The sequence below is a fragment of the Phacochoerus africanus genome, chromosome 4 (genome assembly GCF_016906955.1).
Source record: "Phacochoerus africanus isolate WHEZ1 chromosome 4, ROS_Pafr_v1, whole genome shotgun sequence".
NCBI lineage: Eukaryota > Metazoa > Chordata > Mammalia > Artiodactyla > Suidae > Phacochoerus > Phacochoerus africanus.
In genome coordinates this window covers 30,164,238-30,179,461 of record NC_062547.1, presented here as the reverse complement: position 1 = coordinate 30,179,461, position 15,224 = coordinate 30,164,238, and the positions used below count along the sequence as shown (strand labels likewise).

Below are 15,224 nucleotides of genomic sequence, written 5' to 3'. Positions count from 1 at the left end.
TAATAGTAATAATACAAATGAATCTGTTTACAAAATAGAAACAGACTCACTGACATAGAAAACAAACTTTTGGTAACCAAAGGAGAAAGGGATGGGACAGGGATAAAATAGGACTATAGGATTAGCAGATACATACTACTATATGTAAAATAGATAAATAACAGGGTTTACTGTAGAGCACAGGGAATTATAGTCAATATCTTGTACTAACCTATAATGGAAAATAATCTGACATATATATATATATATATATATATATATATATATATATATATATAACTGAATCACTTTGCTGTACACCTGAAACCAGCACTATATCATCAATCAATCAACTATATTTTGATTTTTTAGAAAAGAGATTGTTTAGTGAATACTCTAAACTTTATTTTCAGGCAGGGGTGACTCGGGGCGCAGGCACTCACTCGGGAGCTGGGTCACCAGGCGCAGGAGGCCGGGGCGGAAGTCCTCGGGAAGGCCAGTGGGCTTGCCGGTGGCTGGATTCACAAAGACGTGGACTGCGGATCCAGTGGTACAGGCCAAAGCGGCGAACTGTGCCAGCCTGGGGTGGCCGAAGAAAAAGCCATCACTGAAGTCCCGGTGCTCAACGGCAGGCAGCTCTCCGGCGGGCTTGGGGGGAAACAGAGCCAGGCGGTAATGCACGCTGGAGCGACCCACTTTCTCCACGGCCAGCGCAGCCACCGGGATCTGCGGAAAGCCCACCGGTGTGTGGAAGGTGCACTGATTGGTCACCATGAACCCCACCGTGGGGGACGTGCGCAAGCCCGTTTTCAGGCCACAGTACCTGGAAAGTTACATCACCGTGCTTAGTCAGGGTCCCCAGGATGTTCTCCCCCAGCCCAATGGACAATGTGGTTCAGTCCCCGGGGGGTGGGACTCAGCTTCCAAGGGCCTGAGATCACATGGCAGCTCCCGCATCCACTAGCTGGGTGACCTTGGCCAAGTTACTTAGCTTCTCTGTACCCCAATTTTCACAATAATGTAATGTTCACAACCCCAGTACCTACCTCCTAGGCTGAGAATTAAATGGCAAGTGTCATCTAATGCAGTATAGCATTTAATATATTAACAGTTCACAGTGGGAGTTCCTGTCATGGCTCAGCAGAAACAAATCCGACTAGGAACCAAGAAGTTGACGGTTCAATCCCTGGCCTTGCTCAGTGGGTTAAGGATCTGGCGTTGCCGTGAGCTGTGGTGTAGGTCACAGATGTGGGTCGGATCTAGCATTGCTGTGGCTGTGGGGTAGGCAGGCAGCTACAGCTCCGATTGGACCCCTAGCCTGGGAACCTCCATATGCCGCAGGTGTGGTCCTAAAAGACAAAAACAAACAAACAAACAAACAAATGGTTCACAGATATGGTAAGTTCTCACTAAAAAACTATTATTAATATTATGTGTCCACCCTGTCCTTACCTCTCATGGTGAAAATTCAGGTACTTCTGTGTAAATGAGAGAGGTTTTTTTGGTTGTTTGTTTTTGTTTTTAGGGCCACACTTAGGAGTCAAATAGGAGCTGCAACTGCTGGCCTACACCACAGCCACAGCCACAGCAGATCCGAGTGGCATCTGTGACCCACACGACAGTTTGCAGCTTGCGGCAATGTGGGATCTTTAACCTACTGGGTGAAGCCAAGGATCAAACCTGCATCCTCATGGATACTAGTCAGGTCTGTAACCCACTGAGCTACAACGGGAACTCCTGGGAGAATTATTTTGTCTCTTATTTTTGCTACTAGATTTTAATTTCTTTAAGAACGGGTTGAATTTTGCTATCAGATTTGGTGACTAGAAATAAGGCTGGGCTTGAGATAAAAGTGGAGGTTGAACAGAATAGGAAATAAGCCTAAGGGTGCGTTATAGCCTCACTCCTCCTCTCTAAAGAGGCCTACTTATGATTTAAATATTTTAATCATGTTGCCTTACTGTCTTTTTTTTTTTTTTTTTTGAGAAAATTAAGATTGAATGTGAAAATTCACTGTGAGGGAACAATTGCGGTTTGTATAAAGGTTTGACGACAGAGCAGTTCTCTGAATTCCTGTTCATGGAAACAAGCTACAAGTCTCCACCCAGGGGAGGGGGGCACTGTGGGTGCCTGTGGCCAGCTACCCTGAACACCCACTGATGTCACCCATCGTGACATTAAATAGGTTCATTAACTGACATGGAAAGCTGTTCAGTGAAAAAGATCACATTACAGAACAGTTATGTACCGTTCGATCTCATGTGTTGTTATACGAACATACTGGTTTATGTACTTATCGCCTAAAAAAAAAAAAAAAAAACTTTAAAAGGACAGACTCCCAAATGGTTTCGGTAGTTAATCTAGCAATGGAATTTTGGATACTTTTTTTTCTTCTTTTGTTTGCATGAATTTCCCAGAATGAACATGATTTGCCTTTGAAATTAAAAAGAAAAAGAAGTGTTATTTTTTTAAATATCTGAATATAGATGTCATGTTTTAAAACAGCACTGGAGAGACTGCAGGCTGGCAAAGCAAGGCTCTTTCTTCTGGCCGTTGGGATACTGCTTCTGGCTGCCATCCCGGAGAAGCCTTCCTCCTGGACCCGAGAGAAGGACAAGGGAGCAGGAAAAGGAAAGCCTGCTCGTCGGTGTGGCTCCAAGATCCAGTGAGGGCCACATTCCCTCGTTTTCATCTCCTCTGCTTCTTTGCTGCCACCTTCTCCTCATTCTTTTAAAGCACCGACAGGAAAGGCATGGTGCCTCTTCCCACTGGGAGTCCAGTGTTTCCTGAACTCCCTGTAACTCTGAGCGCAGCCAGGATAGCTTTAAATAATTAAAATGCTGGAGTTCTTTTTAAATGATGTCATCGATGAGCACCTGGTCACCAGGGCTGTGCTGGGTGTTTTACATTTTGAATTCAGTCTTCACAACCACCCTGCAAGGCAGGTCTCACTTTGCTCATTTTATAGGAAAGAAAGCAAAGCAAGGGGAGCTGAACAGATTTCTCAAAGGCATGTGTGCAGGAAGTGGTGGGCCAGGCCCAAACTTCAGGCTCTCCAAATTCACATTTTCTCCTCCCTTCTGCCTTTCTAGATGGTGAAGCCAAAATCTCAGTCCAGTGAATGAATTGCATTCTCTTTCAGTGTTGAGTGATAGCTTCATCATGTTGGGACAAGAGGCCTCCTGTTTGTAAGTTCATAACCCTTCTGATTTGGTTGGTGGCAACAATAGGGTTACTCAGTGAGAATTTTTTCTTTTTCTTTTCTTCTCTTTTTTTTTTTTTTACTTTTTTTGAGGTTTTAATTTTTATCTGCATTTATATATACATACACTCTCTAATAAGTCAAGTTGTTGCTCAAGGCTTGTGACAAAACCAGTAGTTCTCTGCTGGTTATACCAGTGGTTATAGTCTAGGTCAGGATGTTCATTCATTCATTCCACACCTGCCCTTTCTTAGATACTGAAGCTCCAACACTGGATAAGAGAATCCCTCTCCTCTGCAGTTCTCAGTTTCAGGGCGGCAGCAGGGTGGAATGTGTGTCTGCTCTTGTCCTCCCTTTGGCAAGAAGAAGGTGCTGGTTGTGTTCCTGCCTGGCTCCCCTTCCACTTTTTTCTTCTTCTGTCCCTTTGTTCCTTTCCCCAGCAAACCCTCACTGTGCACTGCTGGGCATGGAAGGGAGGGCCATGAACTACCAGCCAGTGACAGGCTCTCCCTTCTCGTAGCCTTGGTCTAGAGGGGATTCGATCATGATGTAGGGTGATGGATGCTAGGCAGGGAAAGTGCAGGGGCTCTGGGAGCTTGGAAGTGGGGCGCCTGACTCCATCCTTGGTATAAGGAAGACCTTCTGAGGATGTGACGGCTGAGCTAAGGGAAAAATGTATGACATTAGGAGAAAGGGCCTTCCAGAGGGAAGAACAGCATATGTGATGGCCCAGAGGCCAGAGTCAGTAGGGCACATTCAGGAGATCACACAAGCCCCCCATGGCTGGAACATAGACTGCCAGAGGAGTCTGGTAAGGAGGCCCGGACCAGGCTGGGGAGGGTCTTGGTAAGGAATTTGGATTTTAAACTGGGGGCACTGGGGAGGCACTGCATAGGCTGTGGGCCAGGAGAGGTAAGATCAAGTTTATTTAGTAAAACCGTGGCTTCGAACTGAACAACAGGTTAGATGTAAACAATCAAGTCTGCAGAATAACGGGCAACTATGTAGTTCTGGCAAAGACCATGGTGACAGCAGAGATAGAGAAAACTAGATGGAATCAGGAGATTTTGGATAAGGTCTGATGATAAATCAGAATGAAGGAGACAAAAGGGCCCAAGATCACTCCCAGTCTGGGTGACTTCATGATGACGTCATTTGTGGAAAGAGGAAACGTGAGAAGAGCCTTGGGGTGAAGACAGGAACGTGATAAGTTCTACTTTGAACAGGTTGAGCTGGGATGCCTGCAAGACACTAGGAAGAGGGGTGCAGTAGGGGTAATAACACCCCCAAATGACATGTATTTCGCCCTGAGCTGCACGTGAGGCCATCCATCAAGTACACAAACGGGATTATCTATCTAAGAGGCATCTGGATCTAGGGTCTGATGCTCAGAAAGAGGTGTGGAGTTGGAATTGAGCTCAGATCTAACATCTGGGAACTAGGCAGGGAGTATGAGGGGTGGAGACTGGCTGGTGTAACACCCTCCCTGTGGCAGCCCCATGGTGAGCTGGAAAGTAAATGACCCCATGTAAATTCAGACTGAAAAAATACTGTCTTTAAAAAGAAATACCAAGAGTTCCCGCTGCGGCACAATAGGATTGGCAGCATCTTGGGAGTACTGGGACACAGGTTTGATCCCCACCTAGGCACAGTGGATTAAAGATCTGGCGTTGCTGCAGCTGCAGCTTAGGTCACACTTGCAGCTCAGATCTGATCCCTGGCCCGGGAACTCCATATGCTGCGGGGTGGCCAAAAAAGAAAACAAACAAACAAACAAACAAGAAATACCACACCTCAAATGGAGTCATTTGTGCCTTCAGACAGCAAACCAAGACTTAACTGCACTTTCAACCCCTCCTAGAGATGTCACCTTTGAAACAGTCAGAAAAGTCCCTCTACAGGAGCGAGGTTATCTATGTGATAAAGATCCCTGCCTTGCCCTTCCCCTCAAAGAAGGTGGCTTAGACTGAAACAATCCTTCCTTCTCTTTTGCTAATACCTTCTTGACCCTCCCTCCTCCTGCCTGTAAAAACCTTCCATTTTGTACATCTCCTCAGAGCACCCTTCTATTTAACTAGACGGGCTAAATAAAGCCAATTAGATCTTCACATTTACTTAGTTGAATTTTGTTTTCTTAACACTGGGCAGACTAAATAAAACTCATGTGTGGCCTGCCTGGATTTGTCTTTCTGGCCTCCCGGTTTGTGACCCCTGGGAGAGATGGTAAACAATGGGAGAGGGAGGGCTGGTCCAGGAGAGAACATAGAAGGGAGTGAACTTGAGCCCAGAGTTCCAGCCTAACACACAAAACAAGGGGCTTTGAATAAGCTCTCAATTGATGATTTCTTAGGATGCAGCAAGAGACCGATCGAGTGTCTGATTCGGATGCTGCCTAATAACTGAGTGAGGCAAAGGCCCACTTTCTATGCTTTCTCACACACGGTGAGTAAACTTTAGAATGAAGGGTTGACTGAGTTGGGAGACCCCCTTGGGGCTCCCCTAGTACTGGGACTCTCCAACACGGTTGTGGATCAGAATCTCCTGCGGAACCTGCAAAACTTCCAGATCCCCAGCATCCTCACGACCTCCTGAATCAGTGTACACGGAGGGCCTGGGCATCCTGATCTAACAAGGCCCCAGGTGATTGGGGTGCCCACACCTAGCATAGGAGGTGTTCCTCTGGGGCTACCCCTTGGATAAGGAAACAGCCCAGAGAGGTGAAGCAAGTTGCTTGCCTGCACACAGCCAGAAAGGGCAGGCTCTGTCAACACTGCCGGTCACTCCAGCCCTTTCCACTAACCTTCTCATCCCCAGACTCAGCCCCAGCCCAGGTTTGGAGACTATGGGGCAGTCATGGCTCAGAATCAGACCAGTATTGTTCATGACCTCACGCTGACTCTGCACCCAACTCCAACAGCTGGGTTCCTTCTTATCTTATTCCCCCTCTCCAAACTCCTGCCTCCTTCCTCAGGTCTACAGGGTCTGCCTGACCCCAGTGCTGAGGTCCTGCCTTGGTGCCTCCCCAGGCAGGAGGTGTGGACACAGGAGAGACCCAGTGCCTCTGGGTCTGTGCAAGGACACAGTCCTGTCACCTCCTGAGTCTGGAGAGAAGGGCCTGTCAGACGGCAGGAGGCCAGTGGGCATATGGCACAAATATACCTTTTAGAAGGGGAGGCTATGTTTGCCACTGGGTATACGGAGTATAGGATGGGCCATGGCTTGCGGTCAGCTCCCTGGCGGGATTCCGGCAGAACGTCCATCCCCACACTCCCCGAAACTAAGAATAAGCACAAGCTGGGCAGCGTGGCCCCGTGACTAGGCTGAGTCTTCAAGGAGCATCACGTGAGCAGCTGAAGGGAAACAGTACAAGGAGGCCCCTGCCTGGGTGGTGGTAGTAGGTTATACCGTTACAAAGGAAAAATATATAAACACTTAGAAATACAGACCTAGGGAGAAAATGCCCTAAATATGAGTGTGCATAAAGCTAAAAGATTAATGTGATGAAATTAACACTTAGGAATATACTCTGTGCCTTTGTATACTTAATTTATCTTCAGCCAAGCCTTTTTGGATACTGCATTTACAGAATGATTTTGGTTTCCAAGGACTAACTGGAATTAACTGTATGCCAATTCCCATGTCAGCTATTTCTGTTGACCTTGCCCTGCAATATAAAATGTGGTTAAGGGCTGAAGTCATTAGACCTGGATTTGCATCATGGCCCGGCTGTTGAATGACTTCAGTGAGTCACGCGACATCCCAGAGCCTCAGTTTTCCTCATCTCTAAAATGAAGATGGTAACACAGCCCTAAGTGGATTTTTGTGATGTACAGGGAAATGGATATCTCATATGTTCTGGCTGATTTCTGCAACTTAAAGATTTCTGTTGTTATTTTTGTTTGTCGGTTGTGTAAGCTTTTTAAGCAGCTTTGGAAACTTGCATTGTCTTTGGGCCAAACGTTTCCTTTATTTGGGGAAGACCCCTTGTGTCAGGTCCCTGGGGAGCCAAGCAGAGTGTGGACAAGGTGATCTCACAGGGGGACTGCTACTGAAAAGGTCACTGTGCTGCTCCTCTGAGTGGCTTCAAAAGCAGTGGACGTGAGAATCAGGTGAGCAAAGCTGGAGGAAAAGGACAGGGTGGATGAGGCATGGTGACTGTTACACTTTAGGAACTTGAAGGAAGAACCGAGGGATGCTTTAAAGAGGTGAGAGGATGGGTTCAGCAATCGAGTCAGAGTAAGTCTGAGCTGATGCAATTTGCACAGAAATTTATTATAGAATTTAATGATTGCTGCGTTGTCATAACAACAGGAATTTACTCAAGAGGTACAATGGAAGTTGCTTGATCCCACTGTGGCAATGATGCAACCCTACATGCTTGCAGAGCTCATCTCAGAAAATGGTTAAATCCATCTAGACTTCATCCTAAGTTTTCTGACTTCACTGCATCACTGGGTTCGGTGCTGGCGATACAGCAGTCATAGGCTCTCCTCCCTGGCAGAGCTTATTCTTAACCAAAGAGAGACAACGGTACGGACGTCAACACACTCTGAGGGGAGGTGCTCTGCGCGAGATGGATGTGTGTGTGAGAGATGCTGTAACCAAGGAGCCTGGCCCAGATGGAGGCAGGTGAGAGTGTAGAGTTTCCGAAGAACCCAAGGGAGGAGGCCAGGAAGGCCCAGTGGCTGGACCACAGGACAGGAGAGGAGAGGGTAGTGGATGAGGCAGGATAGAAAGGCTGGGCCTGATCCTGTACAAATCAGACTTTAGTCTAACAGAATGGGAAGCTGCAGTGGAAGTTTAAAGAGGAGGGAGAGTCGTGATCATGTCTGCACCACAAGGTTAGCCGTCTAGGGAATGGACTGTGAAGATACGAGTGGATGCAAAGGTACCGGTGAGGAGACGACTGAGATGAGGGGCGTAGGGCTGGGTGGCAGCAGTGGGAGGAAAGCATGTGGCTCCAGAGATACACAAGGAGGGGCTCAAAGGAGCAGCACCTGGGCCCTCCTGGCTGGCCAGCCCCGCCTCTCACACAAGTCAGTCTTTGACAGTAACAGCACCCCGAGCAGAGCCAGGGGCCTCTACCACCTTCCAGGCATTGAGGCTACTGATGAAACCTCGGGCTCCTCACTGTAACACCACGCTCTCCAGCTTGATTTCTGCCCCAGGTTGCCAATCACTTGGCATGGCTCTACCTGTGGTCTTGTTCCACTTTCTCTCTGGGTATCATTTTAGGTCTAGCTTTTTGAAGTAGTTAAGGAAGAAGACAATTCCAACCCCCAGGGAAATGACTACATAGAAAAATGAATTTACTGGCAAACTTCTAAGCTCCTGAAAGGGATGAGAGACAGCTGAGATCAAAATAGGAAGAAATATTTTCTGACCCCCTCATGGTTTGAAAAATCATGACCTGAAGAACACTGAGTTTTTCCTTTGGTTAGTTTTGTGTTGCTTTTAAGCACGTTTGGCTTTATTTTCAAGGACAAATAATATCATAGGTAACAAGAATGACTTCTTAGAACTAAAATCGAGTTAAGATGTGAGATTGAATAAACATCTAAGCAAGCCTTTGCCTCATGCTATGTTTACTTGCTACTTGGCAATATCCTTTTAAAAAATTATACATATAAACTCCGTTCCCTATCTCCAAACATGAGAAACTAATACAATGAGCTAGAAACAGTTCACATTAGGAAGATGCCCAGACCCAGCTGCCTGGCAGACCATCACTGCTGCAATTTTCAAAGTGCACACACTGAGTCCCCAAACTCAGCAACACTAATGAAAGTCATGTGCTGTCAGAGCAGAACAATTTCTTTGCAGCAGTGTTCTCCCAGGATGTTCATTCCAGGAGATCAGTGTCAAGATGACAAGAAAGCCCAACATACCTCAAGAGACACAATATATAACAAGCAAAAAATTTTAAATCTGTGCTCAGAAGCTGGATGTTAAAGGGTCTGATGAGGACCCAACAATGAAGGACATGAAACAAATTCATTAAAGCATTTTGAATAAAAATAAGAAGACCGTGACATGATGCTTAATTCACAGGAAAACACAATCTTAAAGGGTAAAAGTGGTAGATGATGATCTGATTTTTTTGGACATCCGGAGGCAGAGGCAACCACGAGCGACGGCCCTGGAGAGAACAAGTGCATGAGAGGGGACTCTGACCCCACACACTAATGACAGCACAACGGATAGGCTTTTTGTCTTTGCTGACTTTGCTCTCTGGGTGAGAGATTTCAAAGAAAGCAACGATGAAAAGTGATGGTTAGATCTTTCAAGCCCTCAAAATTAAGCCGGCCAGGGAGGCAGTGTTCCTGGGCCTGCTGAGAAAAAGGGAGCATGGAAGTTAAGGAAGGTGGTTATTCATTCCGCGAAGTCCCTAAAATACACCTTCCAGTCGTTTATGGAAAAGTCCAGGAGACTCGGAGGAGCAGCAGTTTCAAAACCTATTTTAAATCGACCAGGGAGCAGAAAGTGCTTAAACACATGGAGAACAATTTAGAACACCACATACACAGCAACAACTCTCCGAGGGCTTTCTATCTAGAGAAGCAAAGTTGGAGAAAACAGGATGGAAGACAAGGAGTTTATCTCCTTTTAATTCACCACAGTGTGCTCCTGGAAGTTGAAGGAACCTCGAGCTTGTGCCCCAGACAGAGGTCACTGAAGAAGGCAGGTACCCAGCTCAGAGGGTTTCCAACATCAGTCCATGCACTTGGGCAGCTTTAAGGCGTTTTTGTCTTTTGTTTCGTTGTGACTTTAAAATAATTTTTATTACATAATTAATGCATGCACTGTAGAAAAAGTTGAAAATATAGCAAAAACAAAAAGAAGAGAATTTAAATTACCCTTTATTCCATAACTCGGAGATAACCTGAAGTAACATCTTGGTACAGATCTTTTCAGACTACTTTTTAGAAAAGAAGATTTTTTTGTTTTGTTCTGAATAAAACAGACCATATTGCAATTTTGCTTTCTTCAGTCAATTATATATCATGAACTTGTTTCTATGCCAATAAATATATTTTTAATGTCTGCCAATTATGCCCTGGTATGGATGTAACAACATTTACTGAATCAACCCCAAAGCAATTTTTAAAACTTGGTTGTTGTTGTTGTTATGGCTGTGCCTGCAGCGTGCAGGAGTTCCTGGGCCAGGAATCAAACCCGAGCCACAGCAGTAACAATGCCAAGTACTTAACCATTAGGCATCAGGAACTCCCAGAAAACATTTTTGTTTTGCAACACTTTCAGACTTACAGAAAAGTTTGCAAGAACAGAAGATAGGGCTCCTGCATTTCTTTCATACAGAGTCATCCATTCTTAACATTTTGCCATATGTGCTTTTATCATTAACTTTTATTATTTCTAAACTATTTGAGAGTAGGTTGTACATACCATGCTACTTGCCCCTAAATATTTCAGTGTGTATTTCCTAAAAACAAGGATAGTCTCTTCCAATACATGGGATAGTTATCAAATTCAGGAAATTTAACAATGGTTTCACCCTTTGGTGTAATTTATAGTTTATATTCCATGTTTACCAGTCGTTCCAATAAGGTCCTTTACTTTAAAAAAAAAAAAAAAGAAAAAGAAAAAGAAAAAAAACTTCTTTTTCCTGGTGCAGGAGCTAATCCGGGAACATAGATTACATTTAGTTGTCATAGCTTTTCAGTCATCCTTTAATCTGCAAGAGTCCTTCAGTGTGGCTTTATCTTTTATGACACTGATGTTTTCCTGATGAATTCAGGCCAGTTACCATACAGCATGACCCTTAATTTGGGTCTGTGTGATGACTTTTCATGGTTTGAGGATGTGCATTTTTGCTGGAATGCTATGTAACTGCTGGTGGGTCCTTCTCAGGCGTCACATCCGGAGTCACAAGATGTGCATTTGTCCTTTACTGGTGATGTCAATTTTGATCATGTCAGTAAAGTATTTATTGCCCAGTTTTTCTATTGCATAGTTTCCCCCTTTGAATATTTTTTAAATTGTGGTAAAATTTACACGACACAAGAGTTATCACTTTAGACATTTTTAAAGTGTATAGTTCAGTGACAGCAAGTACATTCATATTCTTGTGCACCTGCTCTATAGTGTTTATTTTTCCTTTTAAGAGGTAGTTCGTGGAGAGACACTAAGATGCTCTTAGTCTCATCCTCAGATACTGTCCCTAATAACCTTTCCTCCCACCTCCAACTTCTTGTTTTAGGACTCACCAGTGATGCGTGCCAAGACAAAATATTAAGGCCTTAGATTAACTCCAGCCCTTTCTCCTTTGCAATTCCCCCATTCCAGAGATAAGGATGCAAAGGTTTTACAGTCACTAGCACTTAATCTGGACAGGGAAAGGCAAACATGGGTGATCTCCAAGAGCCATTTCTACACTAACCTGTTATAATTCTTTACCAAAACAGTCATCCCTTTCCTGGTACCATGTTTAGTTCTTCAAATAACTCTTGGTTCTACTCTGGGCCGCCTCTATGCTGGACGTCAAGAAATAAAAATGGATAAAGCAACAGTGCCTTTTCTTGAGCTGCTTACATTTTGATGGAAGAGACAGGAATGGTACTTACGATGCAATGTGTAAGGCAACTTGACCCTCTGGGCATGGAGGTGGGCCCAGAGTACAGAGGAAACACAGGGAAGGAGCAAATCCCACCGTGGAGTCAAGAGTCACAGAGGTAAGCAATATAGGGTGTGTGTGTGTGTGTGTGTGTTTGTGTGTGTGTGTGTGTGTGTGTGTGTGTGTTGGGGGGAGTGGAGGGAATTGGGGTTCAGGGAGTGCGTTCCAGCAGGTAAAATATCAGGCAAGTTGCAGCAGGAGATGAGGCTACAGGGGACTGGGTCAGAGCATGGAGGGCCTGACATATAGCTTGGACTTGACCCTACAGTTGAGACAGTGTCAGCAGAAGATCACACAACAACAAGGTTTGATGGATCACCCTGGAGGTATCAGAGAGGTTGGGTCTGAGGGCAGCAAGCCTGGAGGCATCAGACCAGGTAGCAGGATATGGCAATGGTCCCAATGAGAAGAGTCTGGCCTGAACAGGACAGTGGGAGTTGGAGATGTGAGGAGACAACAGATTTGAGAAATACCTAAGAGGTGCCTGAGTGTAACAGTGATGTAAAGGAAGGATCGAGGTGGCCTGCCAGGTTTCCAGCTTTTCAGAGAAAAAAAAATTATAAGCGGTATTACTTATCTCAAGTTGATCTTTAGAACAACCCTGCCAGAGAGACAGGGCCAATCACTATTATCCCCATTTTACAGATTAGTAAAATGAGAGGCAGAAAGTCAGAGGGACTTGTAAAAGGTCACACAACTATTCACTGATACAGCAGAGAGACAAAAGTTCATCCTAGCACATGTACCAATGGATGATATAAAATTATTCAAAATGCTAGATGGAAAATCAGAGGCATTTAAAAAATGAACTTGGTCCATACCTCACAGCATGTATTAAAAATTAACTAAAAATGAATCATAGATCAAAATGTAAGAGCTAAAACTTAAAAAGATATACAGAAGAAAAATCTTGTGATTTCGGGTTTAACAAAGTTTTGTGGGGTTTTTTTGTTTGTTTGTTTGGTTGGTTGGTTGGTTGGTTTTTTGTTTTTTGGTTTTTTTTTTTGCTGTGGCATGCAGAGGCTTAATGTGGGATCTCAGTTCCCAGACCAGGGATTGAATCCAGGCCACAGTGAAGATTTTCTTAAATAGGACACAAAAAGTACAAGCCATCAAGTAAAAAAAAAAAAAAATCAGTAAAATGGACTTTACCAAAATTAATATCTTTTGCACTTGAAAACCCACTATTACAAACATGAAAAGGTAAGCCACAGAGTAGGAGAAAGTATCGAACAAACCTATCCAACAAAGGACTTGGATACAGAATATATAAAATATACTCACAGGTCAATAAGAAGAAGAAACACAACACAGTTTTAAAGTAGGTAAAAGATTTGGGGAGTTCCTATTGTGGCTCAGCAGTTTAGAACCCGACTAGTATCCACGAAGATTCAGGTTTGATCCCTGGCCTTGCTCAGCGGGTTAAGGATCCAGCATTGCCTTGAGCTGTGGTGCAGGTCATAGCCATGGCTCAGATCTGGCGTTGCTGTGGCTGTGGTGTAGGCCGGCAGCCATAGCTCCGATTTGACCCTAGCCTGGGAATTTCCACATGCTGCAGGTGTGGCCCTAAAAAAAAAAAAAGAAAAGAAAAAAAAGAAATATGCAAAAGATTTGCATAGATACTTCACCAAAGAAAATATATGAGTGGCAATAAGAATAAGAAAAGATGTCCAATATCGTTCATTGTTAGGGAAATGATAATTAAAACTACAATAAGATACCCATTGCACAGCCATTAGAATGTCTAAAATGAAAATGATGGACTCTACCAAGTGTTGAGGCAGAGGATGGACTGGAGGACTCATACACTGCTCGAGGGAATGGAAAACACTACAACTGCTTGGGAAGATACTTTGCCAGGTTCCTGGGGAAAAAAAGGCAAAAATACATCTACCATATGACACAGCCATTCCATTCTTAGGTAATTACCCAAGAGAGACGGAAGCATATGTCTACCCAAAGGCTTGTACACATAAGTAGTCACAGCAGCTTTATCTGTAGTAGCTGGAAACACCCCCAAAGATCAGGACACACATCCACACAGTTGGGACCTCCCTGCTATGGAATAGTCCTCATCAATAAAAAGGAATGAACATATAACAATGGGGATGAAACTCAAAGTAATTATGCTGAGTGAAAGAAGCCAGACCAAACCAACCAACAAAAAAAGTACATGCTGTATGATTCTACTTCCATGAGTTTCCAGAAAATGCAAAGTAATCCATAGGGAAAGAAAGTAGCTAAGTGGGTATCTGGGGATGGGGAGCAGGGGGGGAAATCAGAAGGGAGAAATTACAAAGGCGGCACCAGGAGAATTTGTGTGATGCTCATTTTTTTTTTCTTTCTTTCTTTCTTTTTTTTTTTTGTCTTTTTGCCTTTTCTAGGGCCACTCCCATGGCATATGGAGGTTCCCAGGCTAGGGGTCTAATCCGAGCTGTAGCCACTGGCCTACGCCAGAGCCACAGCAACACCAGATCCGAGCCGCATCTGCGACCCACACCACAGCTCATGGCAACACCAGATCCTTAACCCACTGAGCAAGGCCAGGAACGAACCCGCAACCTTGTGGTTCCTAGTCGGATTCATTAACCACTGCACCACGATGGGAACTCCAGATGCTCATTTTCTTGATCGCAGTGATGATTTCACAAGTGTGCAAATAGGCTAAAACTCATCAAATTGAGCACCTTAAATATGTGCAACTTATTTTATGTCCATTATACCTCAATAAAGCTGTTTGAAAAAAATAATACAATGGAGAGAAATACACCAGCATATTAGCTCAGCAAATATACCAATATTTTAGCAAAAATCCGTCCCTGATTATGGGATGGTGGGATTATTAACGATGCTCTTTTTCTTCTTTATCCTTTTCTGAATTTTCCAATTGCCCAAAATGAGCATGTTATACTATCAAAATAAATAAGCTACTTTTGTAGAAAAAGAAAGAGTTAGGTGTACAGAGAAATTTGGAGAAAGCAGTCTGTACTTAGGAACATTAAGACTACTAGGTGAAAAAAATCAAAGACATGACACTTTTCAAATGACAAAAGATTCTCTAGTTGTTCAGAAGCCATGGTAGGCCAGAGGGGACTCTGAGGAGGTTTTATAAATTCCACAAGAATAAAAGTACCTAAATTTAAAGCTACCCATTGAGAAAGTACCATATTAACCAAATGCATCATTTAGCTGGACTGTCCAGCTCAAACATCTTTCAAATATATCAGTGGGAGGCAGATGCAGGGAGCCGGGAAAAGGAAGAGAAAATCCCAGACAGCAAGGAAAGGTGAATTTTCACATAATGTCATGACCCACCATTTCTTGAGTTCACCCAGGAGTATGATTAGGGAATAATCCAATATAATTAGCAAGTAATGTGCACTGAGTATCCTTAAAAGAATACAAACT

At 44.1% G+C, this 15,224-nt stretch overlaps 1 protein-coding gene across 5 annotated transcripts in view; it reads right to left on the bottom strand.

The window, feature by feature from the left end:
• LOC125125270 (uncharacterized) overlaps positions 1 to 15,224 on the bottom strand; it is a 239,499-nt gene that overhangs the window by 48,667 nt on the left and 175,608 nt on the right. For all 5 annotated transcript variants that reach the window (XM_047776080.1, XM_047776078.1, XM_047776079.1 and 2 more), the window contains one exon: positions 423 to 802. In XM_047776080.1, coding sequence (XP_047632036.1) covers positions 423 to 802 — 380 coding nt within the window. The remainder of the gene's footprint in view (positions 1 to 422; positions 803 to 15,224) is intronic.